Below are 14,364 nucleotides of genomic sequence, written 5' to 3' on the forward strand. Positions count from 1 at the left end.
AAAGCCCGCGAGGACACTCACCCAGCCTCGCCGGAGCCGCGCTCAGAACACCACCGGGCGGGAAAGCCTCGCGAGCCACCGTACTCGCGCGGAGACCGAGCATGCGCGGGACCGGGGACGCGCACGTACCGCCCACATTCTGCGCTCCGCGATTGGCCTGGGTCTGTTCGGAGCATCCTATTGGCCATAGGTGCCGAGCATGCGCGCCTCGTTCAAGCTCCGGGCGCCTGGTGAGTGCTGGGTACCTCAGTAGCCGGGGTCAACCGGGCCAGGGGAGCGGTCTGGGCTCGCGGTGGACAGGGTCCCGGGGTGGGAGGGAGCTCCGGAGCGGCTGAGCCGGGAATGACACCGTTGTCCTGGCCTCGCGGCGTCTTGCGTCCTCACGTCCGCCCGACCCGCTGACTCAGCTAGCCCGGGAGGGCTGGGGTTCTTTTCCCCACGGACTTCACGATAGACGCTGTATCTCCTTATTTGTGGCTCATTTGGCCTTAGGTGGGTCAGAGATACATAAAACTCCACTGTTTCATTCACCAAAATCTAAGGTTTGGATATGAGTAAATCCAGACGAATATGCACTTTGATGAGATGTAGTACGGTGATTAGTTTTTAAGAATTATGGTGGAATACGAACCAGAAATCTGTAATTTTAATGGGAGTTCTACTTCTTTTGTCTTGTTTTTTGTTTTGAGGCAGGGTCTCTGTGGTCCAGGCTGGCCCCCACCTCGAGGCAGCCCTTCTGCCTCTGCCTAGAGCTGGGATTACAGGCGTGTGCTGCCACCATGCCCAGCCTACCTCTATTTAAAAAAGAGGAAACAAAAGATGTCTGAATTGAGATGGAAAGAAGTCTTAGTCTTTGAAGCGATACTGGGTCATAAGCTTTGCCCAGGAACTGCACAATGTATCATATTTTTATCAGGTAGGTGTTAGGATCCTAATTTTAAGGTATCAAAGCAATCAAGGTACAGAACAGCTGAGCATCTTGCTTGCAGGTACAACATTCCGGATGACAGTTTCAAGTCCCCAAAGTAGTTTGATCTCATACTCTCATTTGCCAGTCATCAAATTAGAATTTGATTCTCACTTGTATTCTCTGGAATTTGAGGAAGTCTTCCTTATTTCATTTAAAGTTAGTGCTAAGCAACAAATTTAGAGAAGGAGAAGACTACTTCAGAGTATGTGTGGGTATTATTGCATTCTTTTTTAAAGCTTGCGGTAGAGCTAATACTGTAGGCTGTTATTACTTCATTAAAAAGAAAATCTCTTTTCCCATTCCTTTCAGTGTCACCTCTGTGGTGGCAGCACGTTCCTTGAGGTGATGAGGTTTTTGTTACTATATGCTACACAGCGAGGACAGGCAAAGGCCATAGCAGAAGAAATTCGTGAGCAGGCGGTAGTGCGTGGGTTTTCTGCAGATCTTCACTGTATTAGCGAGTCTGATAAGGTAAGAGCTCCTGCCAATTTTCACTGTGCTTTATTCATCGAAGCATTTTGATTGGGAAGTCACATTTGTTAAACGACATGATAAAGTGATGAATACCACTATAATCTTTTTTTAACAGTCAGAAATTCACTTTAGCACCTGTACTGAAGAATTTCACCAGCTTTTCTTAAGCATAGAGATACACATTTGAATCAGGCTATGCAGTCTCAGAAACTGAAACAAGTGACTACTCCTTAGCTGTAAACCGTGGCGTTGGTGTAGGCCTCGTGCAGCCCTTAAGGTGGCCATGAGGACAGGTGAGATGGGTATTTGCTCACGCACATGTGCTTTCTACCTCAGGGACCTCAGTGTCCCCAGTCAGCTCCCCTAAGACCAGACATTCAAGTGAGAGGTCCTCTGAGGAAGGGCCGCCTGGATTCTGTTGTGAGATAGACTTTTTTTTCCTCATTGAGGTTATTGGTACATTTTAGGCACACAGTACAGTTCCATTCATCATTGGGATCCTGCACCTCTACATGACAGGTCTTGGTTCTCATTTTTCCCCTCGTCCCTGCCCTCCCTTCACTCTCTCCTCGCTTCCCTATTAACAAAAACTTTTTTTTCCATTTTTTCGTTTTCTCATATTTTTCTTTTCCCTTGTTCCCACTTTCCCTACACCTTTAGCCCTTTTCTTCCTATTTCACATTGTCAAGTAGACCATTTGGATCTTATTTACACTTTTGATTTGTCACACGAGAGAAACTCTTTGGTATTTACACATGTGTGACTTATTTATTTCACTTAAAAGTATGACTTCAATATGCATTTATTTTCCTATGAATGACTCTAGTTTCTCATTCTTTATGGCTGAGTAATACTCCATTTTATACAAAAGCCACATCTTCTTTATCCAGTCTTCAACTGATGGGCAATTGGGCTGTTTCCAAGTTCTAGCTATTACAAACTGTGATGCTCTAAACATGGGTGAGCACATATCACTGTGGTATGATGCGTTTAATTCTTTTGGAAAGATGCCCAGCAGAGGGATGGCTGGGTCAAATGGAATCTCTAATCCTAGTTCTTTGAGGTAGTGAGATAGAATCTAAAGCAGTGGGGAGGATTCAGCTGCTTAAGGTCTCGATCTGCTTGTCTGCACATTCAGTATTTCTCTGCAGACATCCTACGTTGGGTTATATAAGTCCTTAACAGTTTGTGTTTTCTGTTTTCTTTTTCTTTTTTTTTAGATTTTTGAGGTTAAACCCAGGGCTTTCATGCTGAGCTACAGGCCCGTTCACTATTTTTTGTTTTGAGACAGGGTTTCTCTAAGTTTCTTGGGGCAAACTTGCAGTCCTTCTACATCAGCCTTCCAGAGTGCTGGACTTACAGGTGTGCATCACCATACTACTCCGCTCTGTGTTCTTTGAGTTAGTTGAGACTTGTAGATTGTATTTTCCAGACAAGTCAGGCGCTAACAGTTAGTAGGGGCTTTATACCAGCTGATGATGTACCAGATACCGAGCAGTCTAAACTCACTTTGGGACATCAAAAGTTAGCTTGCTAGTGTCCCTTCCCTTAAGTTTTCAACCCTCTGTGACCTTCACAAATCTCAGGTTCCAGAGGCAAGACAGTCAGCAGCAGCACCGGTGAATTATAACCCCAGCTCATCTGGTTCCTTCATGAAGCGCTGGGAGTGTAACTGCAGACAGTCACACAAGCAGACTTCCCAAGGACACCATCCGTCCACACGCCGGCAGGCTCTGTCCCTGCACTGTGACTTCAAGCAAACTTACGTTACGGTGCTGCTTGAGGGGCTCCAGCCTGAACCCGTTACTGTGAGCGAGTAGATCGTAAGAGTGACTCTGATGAGTCACGAGCCTGACAGAAGCTGAATAGTGAATTTTTATTTTTCAACATCACCTTAGCTGTGCTTTTAGGTGAATGGTTTCTCCAGCTGCTCATCACCTACGTTGAAAACTGCTTCCTAATTTGCAGCAGTCCTTGCCAAGGGTACTTTCCCAGCTCTGTACAGAGGCTAACCTGTAACTCGTGTAGCACCCTAGTGTGTAAGAACGTGTACAGTGTAAGCTCATGTTCTTACGTTGTGCAAGTATGCACGTGCGGGCAGGGGGTGTTAGCACAGTGAAAGAGCACACGCTTAGCATGTGCAAGGACCTGGGTCCAGTCCTCAGCAACGCAGGAGGTAAAGTAAAAGAAGGGGAATTCTTTGGATCCAAATTAGGTCACTTTCAGGAGCAGTGCAGTTAATGGAGCTGTAAGAAATGGTGAAATGCTGTGCTTTGAGTAAATTTACAAAAGAATTGGAAGAAAGACTTGATTTATAGGACTTGGCAGCACTGAGAGTCCCACTGCGCTGATCACGCCCTCAGCTGCCTGGAGCCCTGAAGGAACGAGGGCTGCGGTCCATACTCAGGCCCCGGAGGCTGAGGACTCACGCCCAGTCTCCCACCTTTAAACTCCCATGTGCCTCTGCCTTTGCGTTATAAATACGTATGCAGCTGACTTTCGCTGAAGATTTCACAGCTGCTCTGTTTTCAACTATCTTGAAATAGAAATGAATTAAAGGAGAATATTCTATTCGCTGCCCCTTTGTTGCCCTGCCATTTTAACCCTGGATGCTTATGTGTCTGCTTTCTTTATTTCTGATTTTCACCCTTCCCCGCTTTTAAGATCTTTGTGCTTGCCTTTTTAACTTTCTCTTTTTTGCTTTTTTTTTGGTATTGGGGATCAAAGTAGTGTCCTTGCGCTTGCAAGGCAGGTGGCAGCACCACGGAGCTAAATCCCCGGCCCTCTTTTTAAGTTTCTTATGAGTGACATCCCCGCCCTGTTAGCTGCCTTTTCCCCTGGGAGCTCATTGTGGTTCCTCAGGTGTCATCCTTGCTCCTTTGCGTCTGTTCGCCTTGCAGATCAGCGCTCACACTGAACGTCTGGCCCGGGGCAGAGAGAGTGGCACAGTCTGTTATGCCCGTCCCCTCTCCTCTGATTGTCCTGCCTTGAGGAGTCGGGTGAGCGGGGACCCTGGGTGATGGGTCCCAGCTCTGCTGAAGTGCCTGGAGAGGAAGACACAGGACATGTTCCACTGTCCTAACCCCTTGATTCACGTCAGCAAAACAAATTCATGCTTGCGCTGAGCTGCGACTGACTGTGGACAGCCTGACTGAACAGGGGCGCCTGGGCCTGGGCCGATCGTTCCACCACCCATCTCTAGTAACCGGGAGAGGAAAGTTGGAAGGAAATACAAGATGAGGAAAACAAGCTGATGGCTTTGCCTCGCTGATATGCTCAAGCATGAGTGCACATAGCATTAGGTCCCTGACTTGATTTCTTTGTTTTGTAGTATGATCTCAAAACGGAAACAGCTCCCTTGGTGGTGGTTGTTTCTACCACAGGCACCGGCGACCCTCCTGACACTGCCCGCAAGTTTGTCAAAGAAATTCGTGACAAGACGCTGCCCTCTGATTTCTTTGCTCACCTGCGGTATGGCCTGTTAGGTAATGGACTGTATTTTGTGTCTTACTGTATATTTTTACTGGCTTTAGCTCTAGGATCTGAATATATCTTTTCAAACCATGAAATATAAAGGTATGGGTCTTTTGTTTTTACATAAATTCTGTGTGTAAACCCAAAAAATAAATGTAACAGGGTGTGGTCTTGTGTGGATATGAATGCTTCCTTGGTCTGCGCACTAATTCCTCTGCAGAACCTCGGTAGCTTTCATAACCGAAGGTGTGCAGCACTTCAACCCTGAAGCATTCAGACTCTAAAAACTGTTAAAACAGAATCCACGAGGGAAGTGTTTCATGCGGTTTCAATTTTTAAAGCATCAGTAACGACAGGCCGCAAAACACCCAGGCCATTCTGAGAGCGTCTCTGTCCGAGAACCACGCCCAGCTGCATGTCAGCATCAGGTGCGGGAGTTCTTGATGATTCCTGTTCTTGGCCACCGCCAGGGACTCTGACATTCTGAGGCGGGGCCACGATATCAGAATTTCTGAAAGCTCCTTGGTTGTAACACTGTGCATCCCAGCTTAAGCACACGGCCGGGCTCTGGAGTGTAGTTTAAACAGATTAAAACTGGATCAGAATTACTGGCACGGCAAACGGTGACACTGTGGGAGTCGACGGCCGATGTCCATAGCTTGTCTTCGTATCGTTCAACCTCGGGGATCATTTCTGGGGCACAGCATGTAGCTCAGAGGGGTTTTTCTGTGGTGACTGATTAGAAGCTTCGGTTTATAACCAGCTGGGATCTGCATGTGTAGCTTGTCTGTGAGTGTATGGGTACAGTATTCACAAGTTCTATGAACCGCAGTTTTTCTGGTTTCTGTGTTTTCAGGAATAAGCATATATTCCTTTGAAAATCCCTCAGAACACTTATAAAAACAAGGCTGCAGAGCATTCAGTCACTGGTTACTATGGGACCCGCTTTTGGATCCTGCAGTTTCTCACCCCATTGTTGGAAGAGAACATGGGCATCATTACCCAGCTGAGGATCTAAAACTTTCAGTGATAAGGTTTCACCCAAGTATGAAACATTAGTCTGTGTTCTTACCATGACACGTGGAAGCAAACTTAATTAATTCAACACAGAAACAATTACAGCACATACTTATTTCAGAGGTCCAGATCCTGGGGACTTTAGTCTTTGTGGGCTATGTAGTCTCCTTCACAACTGCCTGAATGCTGTTGGAGCTTCAAAGCCATGTAACAAACCTGTAAATTAACAGAAGTCCTTGTGTTCCAATAAAACTATTTACAAAACCAGTAGTGGACAGCTGGGCATGGTGGCACACGCCTGTAATCCCAGCACTTGGGAGGCTGAGACAGGAGGATCGCTGTGAGTTCGAGACCAGCCGGGACTTCATAATGAGTTCCAGGTCAGTCTCAACTACATAGTGAGACCCTGTCTCAAAAAACAAAACAAAACAAAACAGTAGTGGACAGTATGTGGTTCAGAGGCTATGGTTGGCAGACTCCTCATAAAGATAGAAAAGTATGTAGATAGAGATGTGGGTTTTGTTTTGTGTTTTGGAGGTGCTGGACATTGAGCCTGAGACTTTAAAACTGAGTAACATCCCCAGCCCTTCTAGTTTTTCATCATTTTTTTCATTTTGAGACAGGGTCTCGCTAAGTCGCTAAATTGCCCTCCTAGCCTGGGCTCGAACTTGAAACTCTGGGCTCAGGCTCCCAGAGTGCAGGACTTAGAGGTATGTGCCACCACTCTTGGTTGATGTTGTAGTTCTTAAATCTAATCCTTGTTTTAAGATTTCTATAGTTTTACCAGATTCATGGACATGCAAATGTGGAATGTATATATTTCCTTAAACGGTGGACTGTTTTCCTTCAGTATATCTGGTACTGTAAGGTTCTAAAATAGAAAATTGTTTGCATACTTAGTATTACTGAAGGAAAATAAGAAAATGTGAAGCGACACATTATTTCTTCCTGCACCAGTAGCTTGTGAAGCAGCATTGTTTTAGATGCTTTATGTGGTCCTTACATCTTTTACATTTAAACCCTAATGTGCACCAATCGTCTGTTTGGACTCCAGGTTTGGGGGATTCGGAATACACGTACTTCTGTAACGGGGGGAAGGTGATTGATAAACAACTTCAGAAGCTCGGCGCACGGCATTTCTACGACACTGGCCATGCGGATGACTGTGTGGGGTAAGCGCGACACGACGCGCTTCTGTTTGTCCGGGGGGCCGTTGTTACACCCGGAAGAGGGGAATTTGTAGAGCTTGTTGGCCACTGTCCCTCGTGACATTTCACCCGGAAACTCGTGGTACAGTTTTCAAGTTTTGAGCTCTAGGGCCCAAGAAAATGAGCCGGCTTGATTTCCCTCTTGCTGGTTTTGTGCAGCTGGTGTCTCTTCTTCCTGTCTCACCCTTCTCGTATGGTTAGGAGAGGGGCCCAGGAGCAGTTATCCGGACGTGCAGAAGCTTTTGTAACTGCGGCATCTCCACGCAGAGGGCTGTTGACGGAGGAGACGCCTCTGTAGGCCTGCAGCTCTCTCCTGCTCAGTGGCCAGTGGCTGCATCACCTCATGCTTTTATTCTTTTTCATTTCTTTTATTCTCGTTGATCCTGGTCAGCACTGCACCCTGTGGCCTCCTTGGAAACCACCCTGCCACGTTTGTTGAAAGGTCTCCGCACACAGGTGCTGTCACCTGTCCGCTGGTTAGCTCTTCTTGTTATTTCAGCCCAAAAACAACATACACACTTGCATTTTTCTTTTTATTTTCCTAGGTACCTGTATTGAATGAATCTTCACTCCCTGTGTTAGTGAGTATTCTCTGTGTAGGGAATCAGCAGATCCACAGATGTCTCCCCGCTCTTCCTCTCACATCCTTCCGGGAGCGTAGCAGACTCCTGCCTCCTACGTTTTCACTCCCCTCACCCTTGGTGTCCATCCTGTGTTGTTCTCTGCACCTGTGATGCTGTGCTTTTTTGCCACGTCTCCAAAGCACACGTTTGTCCTCAACGGGACACTGCTCTGTGACAGCCCCTCCCATTATGTTAGTTCTATGCATGTGACATATTTTTTGCCAGAACCTCATGGATGTTAAAAAGCTATGATTAATTGCTAATACAATACTGACAATCCACTACGTTCAACAATTAGCCATTTTTTACATCTCTTCTAAAGGTTTTATTTGCCTGTTTATTGAATAAAGTATTAAAATTTTTGAATATGTGCTTTAGTAGGCTGCACCTTTTACCTTTTCAAGGTAACTACTTCAGTTGAATTTTTCCCTGTTTCTAAAATGAAGATATTTTCCTGAAGACCTCCTGCTGAGTGGACCGCCACACTAATCCTTCACCCTGCCCCAACTGGTTGAAACCCTGGTTTCTTCAACTTTTTGGGCCGTGGTTTCTCCCTCCAAAAAGAAGCTAATACGAGTGTCCACTGTGTGAGCCACCCGTGTCCCACGGCAAATGCTCAGTGAACATTAGCTGTCTTCACAATTAGGGTTGGGTCAGCTTAACCTTTCTGAGTGTTTAGAATCGTATTTTGAAGGTAACTGTTACTGAATGCCTGATTTTATTATCCTGCTTTCCTTTGGGAGGCCCCTTGGGGCAGATGGACCACACTTCCAGAGTTTGCGCTGTGTGCCACCTGAGCACAATGCAATTACATCTGGGTCCTAGTAGGTCGTGCGTGAGTCTGGATGTGGCCGGTTGCGCCTTTGGAGTGGAAAGCGATGGAGCTGTGAGCTCTCGTGTCTGCAGTCTCCTCAGCCTTCTCTCTGGAAAGTGTAGGGAAGGCTTCTGCTGAGTGACACTGTTATTAGTGACTGGACTGCCACGGTGTCATTAATTCAGTTCTCCAAAACATGGAGCTTTCTATCCCTCAGGTCAGAACAGCCCCCCCAAAATTTTACCCCAAAAATTGTGTAGAACTGATAGGCTTCAGTTTTTTCATTTAGTGAAATCATTTAGTATTAATCCAAAATGATTTCTTGATGATATTTTCATCTTTAGGAGAAAGATCAGTACATTAAGCAAAGAAGACGGAGTATTCGACTGATGTAATAGTCATTTGCACCATCAGGGCAGCCTTGGGTTTTAGCTAAGTTCTGTTAGCTGCATCAGAATTTAGCCTCTTTAAAATTATAGCTTCTTGGACCAGGGATTTAGCTCAGTGTTGCTGCCTGCCTCTCAAGCACAAGGTCCCAAGTTCGATATCTGGTAACAACAACAACAACAAAAAGTAAAATTATAGCTTCTAAAATGATTTAAGAGAAATTGCATTCCTATTACCTTACTACTAAAATATATATATTTCACTTCATTCTTTGACCTTATACATGCTCGTATTTAGACCTGTGGTGCTAATGGACACTTGATAATATTCTACTCTTTGCATCTTTGTAATTCATCCTTTTCAGTTTGTATTTTTTTAGTGTATGTCTGCAGTACATACTAATTACATCCTCACGGGAAGGTGGTGCGTGTACAGAGCACATCTCAATTCTTTTTTCATCCCTTTTCCCTTCTCTAAAACCTAAACAGAAACTAGATCCCCAAATTAGAAGACCCAATCAAAATATGACCAACTGAAACGAATAGACACAAGAAGCAGCAGTACAAGTAGCCAATAAATGCATGAAAAATAAATGCATGAAAAAATGTTCAGTGTCACTGGCCACAGGAGAAATGCAAATTAAAACTATACTGAGATTCCGTCTTTCTCCGGGAAAAATGGCCAACGTCAAAAAATCAAGTAATAAATGCTGATGTCGCTGTGGGAAGAAAGGAACCTGTCTCCCTTGCTGATGGACCATAAACTCTCGCAACCACTCTAAAGTCCATGTGGAGATTCCTCAGTCATACTTCTTAAATTTGCGGTGTTTCTGGCAGTTGAATGTAGCATTCTGCTAAATGAGTCTTCTCTGACATTTGTGTTTAAATGGAAGACTTAGGCATTTGTTTCTGTTTTTCTTTTTTTATCGCACCGCAGTTTGGAACTTGTGGTTGAGCCATGGATCGCCGGACTCTGGGCGGCTCTGGAAAAGCACTTCAGGTCAAGAGAAGGGCAAGGGGAGACGAACGGGAGTCTCCCAAGGGCGCCAAATGCCTCCTTGAGCACAGAGGCTGCGAAGCCAGAGTCATTGCCTATTGAATCTCAAGTGGAACTTCTGAGATTGGATGATTCAAGAAGAAAGGATTCTGAAGCTTTGGAACAAAATGAAGCAAATAGAGGTCAATCAAGTACTTTAACTGGAGACTTTGAACCCTCGCTGATCTGCTCGGGACCCCCACTCGCGCAGGCCTCTCTGACTATTCCTGCTTTGCCCCCAGCATATTTACAGGTGCATCTGCAGGAGCCCCTTGGCCAGGTGAGCTGTTTCACTGTGCGCTGTGTCATGTTATTTAACCACGGCTGTTTGCTTTGTTTTGTTTTCCATTTGAACAGAGGTCAGCAAGTGGCGCTAGCCAAATGTGACCCATTGTCTCTCAGTTAGAAATAATGTAATTAACACACAGCCATGCCTATTTTTCTGCACAGTATCTGTGGGTACTTTTGAGCTCTAGATGCAAAGCTGAGTGATTAACCCAGAGTGCTGTGAAGCCAAAAGCATTTCCTGCTTGGCCCTTTCCAAAGAAGGAAGTTCATGCATTGTGTTAGAGTGGCTTGTGTTATGGATGGCAGGGACATCTCTAATCTGAAAATCAGAAATGCTCTGAAATTTAAAAGTTTTGGAGGGTTGGCAAGCTACCACAGTTAGAAAGTGACAAAGCTATGTAGCCTGCTTTCTGTCACTATCACAATTCCTGAGAAAATCTGCTTCCGGTAAGAATGATTTACTGTGGCTCATAGTTTCCGAGGTTTCAGTGCGTGGTCCCTTGGCTTTGAGGCTCCTGAATGTGTGAAGAGGTGGCACAGCGTGGCAGGAGTTGTGAGGCAGAGCGGCTCACGTCACAGCAGCCAGGAAGCAGAGAGTGAGGATGGGGCCAGGAACAAAACAGTCAAGCCCTGCAGAGGCCACCCCTTGACCTCCACTCCCAACATGCCCCTCTGCCTGCAGATTCCACCACCCACCCCTCCCGGCAGCACCTCAGCCGATGAATCAGTGACTTACCCGATGTTCATGAGGTCAAAGCCCTTGAGATCCAGTCCCCTCCTAAAGGCTCCACCTCTGTCCGCTGTTGCATTCGGGGGACATTTTAGGACCCGAAGTGTTACTCACAGCACTTGGCCTGATGTGATGGGCTACGGTCACAGAGCAGGTGCAAGTAATTCTAGTGTGTAATAGACACAGAGTTTTAAATGTACAAGAGCTGCTTTTCTGAACAGTGAGATCTGTACATATCTGCCATTCACCGGGAAATTTTATGAGCTCGTGCACGTCTTGCATGGTCACTGAGCAAAGGAATGGTACGATTGCAGTTGCATTTTATCACATTTGTTTCTCAAGGAGGAAGAAAGTCAAGCATTTGTGACTTCAGTGGAGCAGCCAGTCTTTCAAGTTCCAATTTCAAAGGCAGTTCAACTAACTACCAGTGATGCTGTAAAAACCACTCTGCTGCTAGAGCTGGACCTTTCCGTAAGTGACCACATTTGTTTCTCAGTGCTGTTCTGACGTCAGGGCACCCAGGCAGCCTGTGTGGTGCTTGGTTTCATGTCTTGAGAGAAGAAGAGTCATTCGATGGGACATGTGGCGCTTTTATTCTTGACCCATTGTTGCCTCCTCACCTCACACGGCTGGCCAGGTAATGGCTGGAGCCTGTTTCCCTCCTAGAAGAGGAATGTGATTGGTTCTCCTTCCCTGTGATTGATTCTCTCTTCCTCCCTAAAGGAAAGGAACAAAGTAAGGAAAAGGAAGTTAAAAACTCACACAGATCGCCTTCGGTAGCTTCTTAGATCATAGTATGCACTTGTGTGTGTTTGTGTGTATGTTTTGTAAGGATTTTTACATAGATCACTTAAAACACTACTGTAACTTACTCTGCAGAAAGAGAGAAGGGTCTTACTTGCATTCAATAAATGCAGTAATGGAAGGCAGGACAGTACCCTGAATAATTACGAGGTTTCTTTTTTTAAGGCATCAACTAACATGGTGGACCCTTGACTTACGAACTCAATTCATTCTTGAGGCTGGTTGTTACTCAAGTTGTCAGTTGAAGGCTCAGACTCCTCTGCACAGCCTTCCAAGCCTCTCTCCTATATACAGGCAGATCCCAGCATCTTTAGAGAGACACTAGGATGCCTCAGTTAAACCCACACAGGAGAGGATGTTGCAGGGTTCCTTTCAGAGCTTTTTAAGGTTTAAATTTGTATGTGAGACCATCTGGAAGCACAGCTGGGCAGCATTTGGGTCATAACTCAAGACTCCGGTTGTAAGTTAAAGCTAAAATCTGGTCATACCCCAAATCGTTCGTATGTCAGGCCGGTCACAACTCAAGGGTTCACTGCAAACTTTATTAACTGGGCTGACTCATTAGCTTATTATTTTGCAGTTAGAATTCCTTTTCATTTTATTTCTCATATTCGCACCTGGTTGTCATACGTATTGGTTGTGTTCATTGTGGAGAGTTAGTACACGTACATAACACATTGAATTCTTTTTATAGAACTCTTTTCTTCAGTTCATGTGTTAAAATGGTCATTTAATGAAAATTGCATTTTTGTTCTTACAACTCAAACGCACAACATTCCTTCATTTTGGTCCCATTGCAGAAAACAGATTTCTCTTATCAGCCTGGTGATGCCTTCAGCGTGCTGTGTCCCAACAGTGACGCCGAGGTGCAGGGCCTGCTCCACAGGCTGCAGCTGGCTGGAGGGCGGAACCACCGCGTCCTCCTGCAGGTCAAAGCCGACACCCGGAAGAGAGGTACGCAGGTGGGGGCCCAGTTCCAGGCCTGGACTTCCGAGGGTGCCTTGTGGCTGCCTGGCTCAGTCACTCCTGGGGTCTGAGGAGCCACAGCATAGCCAGGGAACGGCGCTGAGTAGGACGCGGGCGTATTCTGTGCTGTCAGACAGCGGTGGATGTGAACCGCGAACACAAACAGCCCTTGAGAACTTGTGGCCAAGGACCATTTAGAAAATGATATCCTTACATCTCGCCAGCTATTAACGTCTTTATTATACAAAAATAATTGTTTTCCCCGTAATTAAAATCAGTTATTTATTTTTAAAATATTCAAACATCTATTCATTATTTTCACAATCTTGAACTTGAGCTCTGTCATGAAATACTTTTTCTGGAATAGTGTGTGTTCTAATGAAGCACTGCTTTTTTTAGATAATTTTGTTCTTTTATTTGGCATATCTTAAATTTATAAATCTTTCATCTCATTCACATGGGGTTTTTGTGCTGTGTCATATCTGGGAATTTTTGCGCTATTTAAGTATTGCAACCACTCGTTGCACTTTAGTAAGCACTGTAACATGCAGAGCACGTTCTCCAGGTGTGGTTTGTGTGAGCTCTTCGCTGTTCATGTGCCCTGAACCTCTTTCTTGTGTTTGCCTGGGAAGGAGCTGCCCCACCCCAGCACATACCTGAGAAGTGTTCTCTCCAGTTCATGTTTACCTGGTGCCTTGACATACGAGCAGTTCCGAGAAAGGTATTTTCCTGTCTTCTCTGTGTTGCTGTCTTAAAGTATGCTTAATCTCTGTCTGGGATTTCTTTTATTTCTTTTTATTTTTTGGTATTGGGGTTTGAACTCGGGGCCTTGCACTTACAAAGCAGGTGCCGGAACCACTGAGCTAAATCTCCAGCCCTGGGATTTTTTTAAAAATGAACCTAGTATCTGCCTTGTGAAGTCTTAGAAAGTAATATCTTTATAGCACATTTTAAAAATTAGTTCCCAAGGATATGTGGTATCTTTATGATTGTTGTAATCAAATATTTTTTTCTTGTGTTTATATTGAAATTTTTGTTTTCCATTAAGATGAGATTTATAAAACAAATCCTTTTCTTAGTCTGATTTTTCCCAGACACTGACTTTGCCTTAGCCTATTAAACAGTGATGAAATCCTGTGCTGTCCAAGTATACATTGCATTTTTGTCTCCTTGATGACAGGAAGATGACGAGACTCCCCCACGCACACTCATACTTGGCCACTTTCTGAGTTATTTAGGTCACTTTTGTATAACCCTATGTAATTCCTTTCTGATGAATCAGAATTCTGTAGGAAACATCGAAGGTTTTGGTAGGTTATATGATGTTTATTTAAATGAATTCAAAGACACCCACTAGAGGTCAGTATTGTACCAGGAAGAATATTTTCTTGAAACAGCTTTAACAGTCTCCCTCAAGTGGCATTTCCCGAGCTGTGCCTGTCAATCGTGGATTGTCAGTGAGTATGGAGTGATCTAATTAGGCTGTCCTCTCCCTGATGTAGTGTTTGCTCTTTTTTTGTAACTTTTTCTTTTTTTTTTTTTTTTTTTTTTTTTTTTTTTTTTTTTTTTTTTTT

At 44.9% G+C, this 14,364-nt stretch overlaps 2 protein-coding genes across 6 annotated transcripts in view; one reads left to right on the forward strand and one right to left on the reverse strand.

Annotated features, from left to right (window-relative positions):
* Fastkd3 (FAST kinase domains 3) overlaps positions 1–98 on the reverse strand; it is a 9,183-nt gene extending 9,085 nt beyond the window's left edge. For 2 of the 3 annotated variants that reach the window (XM_010641310.2, XM_010641182.2), the window contains exon 1: positions 22–98. The gene's annotated coding sequence lies outside the window, so the exon portion shown is untranslated. The remainder of the gene's footprint in view (positions 1–21) is intronic. The other variant, XM_010641251.2, reaches the window with a different exon arrangement.
* Positions 99–757: 659 nt separating this feature from the next.
* Mtrr (5-methyltetrahydrofolate-homocysteine methyltransferase reductase) overlaps positions 758–14,364 on the forward strand; it is a 24,020-nt gene continuing 10,413 nt past the window's right edge. Inside the window, exons 1-9 of one of the 3 annotated variants that reach the window (XM_033756176.1) lie at positions 758–916; positions 1,280–1,441; positions 4,776–4,929; positions 6,990–7,107; positions 9,904–10,145; positions 10,245–10,282; positions 11,363–11,491; positions 12,625–12,778; positions 13,423–13,511. In XM_033756176.1, the coding sequence (XP_033612067.1) occupies positions 1,316–1,441; positions 4,776–4,929; positions 6,990–7,107; positions 9,904–10,145; positions 10,245–10,282; positions 11,363–11,491; positions 12,625–12,778; positions 13,423–13,511 (1,050 nt within the window). In that variant the 5' untranslated portion in view covers positions 758–916; positions 1,280–1,315. Of the gene's footprint in view, positions 917–1,279; positions 1,442–4,775; positions 4,930–6,989; positions 7,108–7,688; positions 7,725–9,903; positions 10,283–11,362; positions 11,492–12,624; positions 12,779–13,422; positions 13,512–14,364 lie in introns of those variants that run through there. The other 2 variants (XM_010640966.2, XM_010641082.2) reach the window with 2 other exon arrangements.

The sequence above is a fragment of the Fukomys damarensis genome, unplaced genomic scaffold (genome assembly GCF_012274545.1).
Source record: "Fukomys damarensis isolate Sample0158 unplaced genomic scaffold, DMR_v1.0_HiC HiC_scaffold_1, whole genome shotgun sequence".
In the NCBI taxonomy this organism is placed as follows: domain Eukaryota; kingdom Metazoa; phylum Chordata; class Mammalia; order Rodentia; family Bathyergidae; genus Fukomys; species Fukomys damarensis.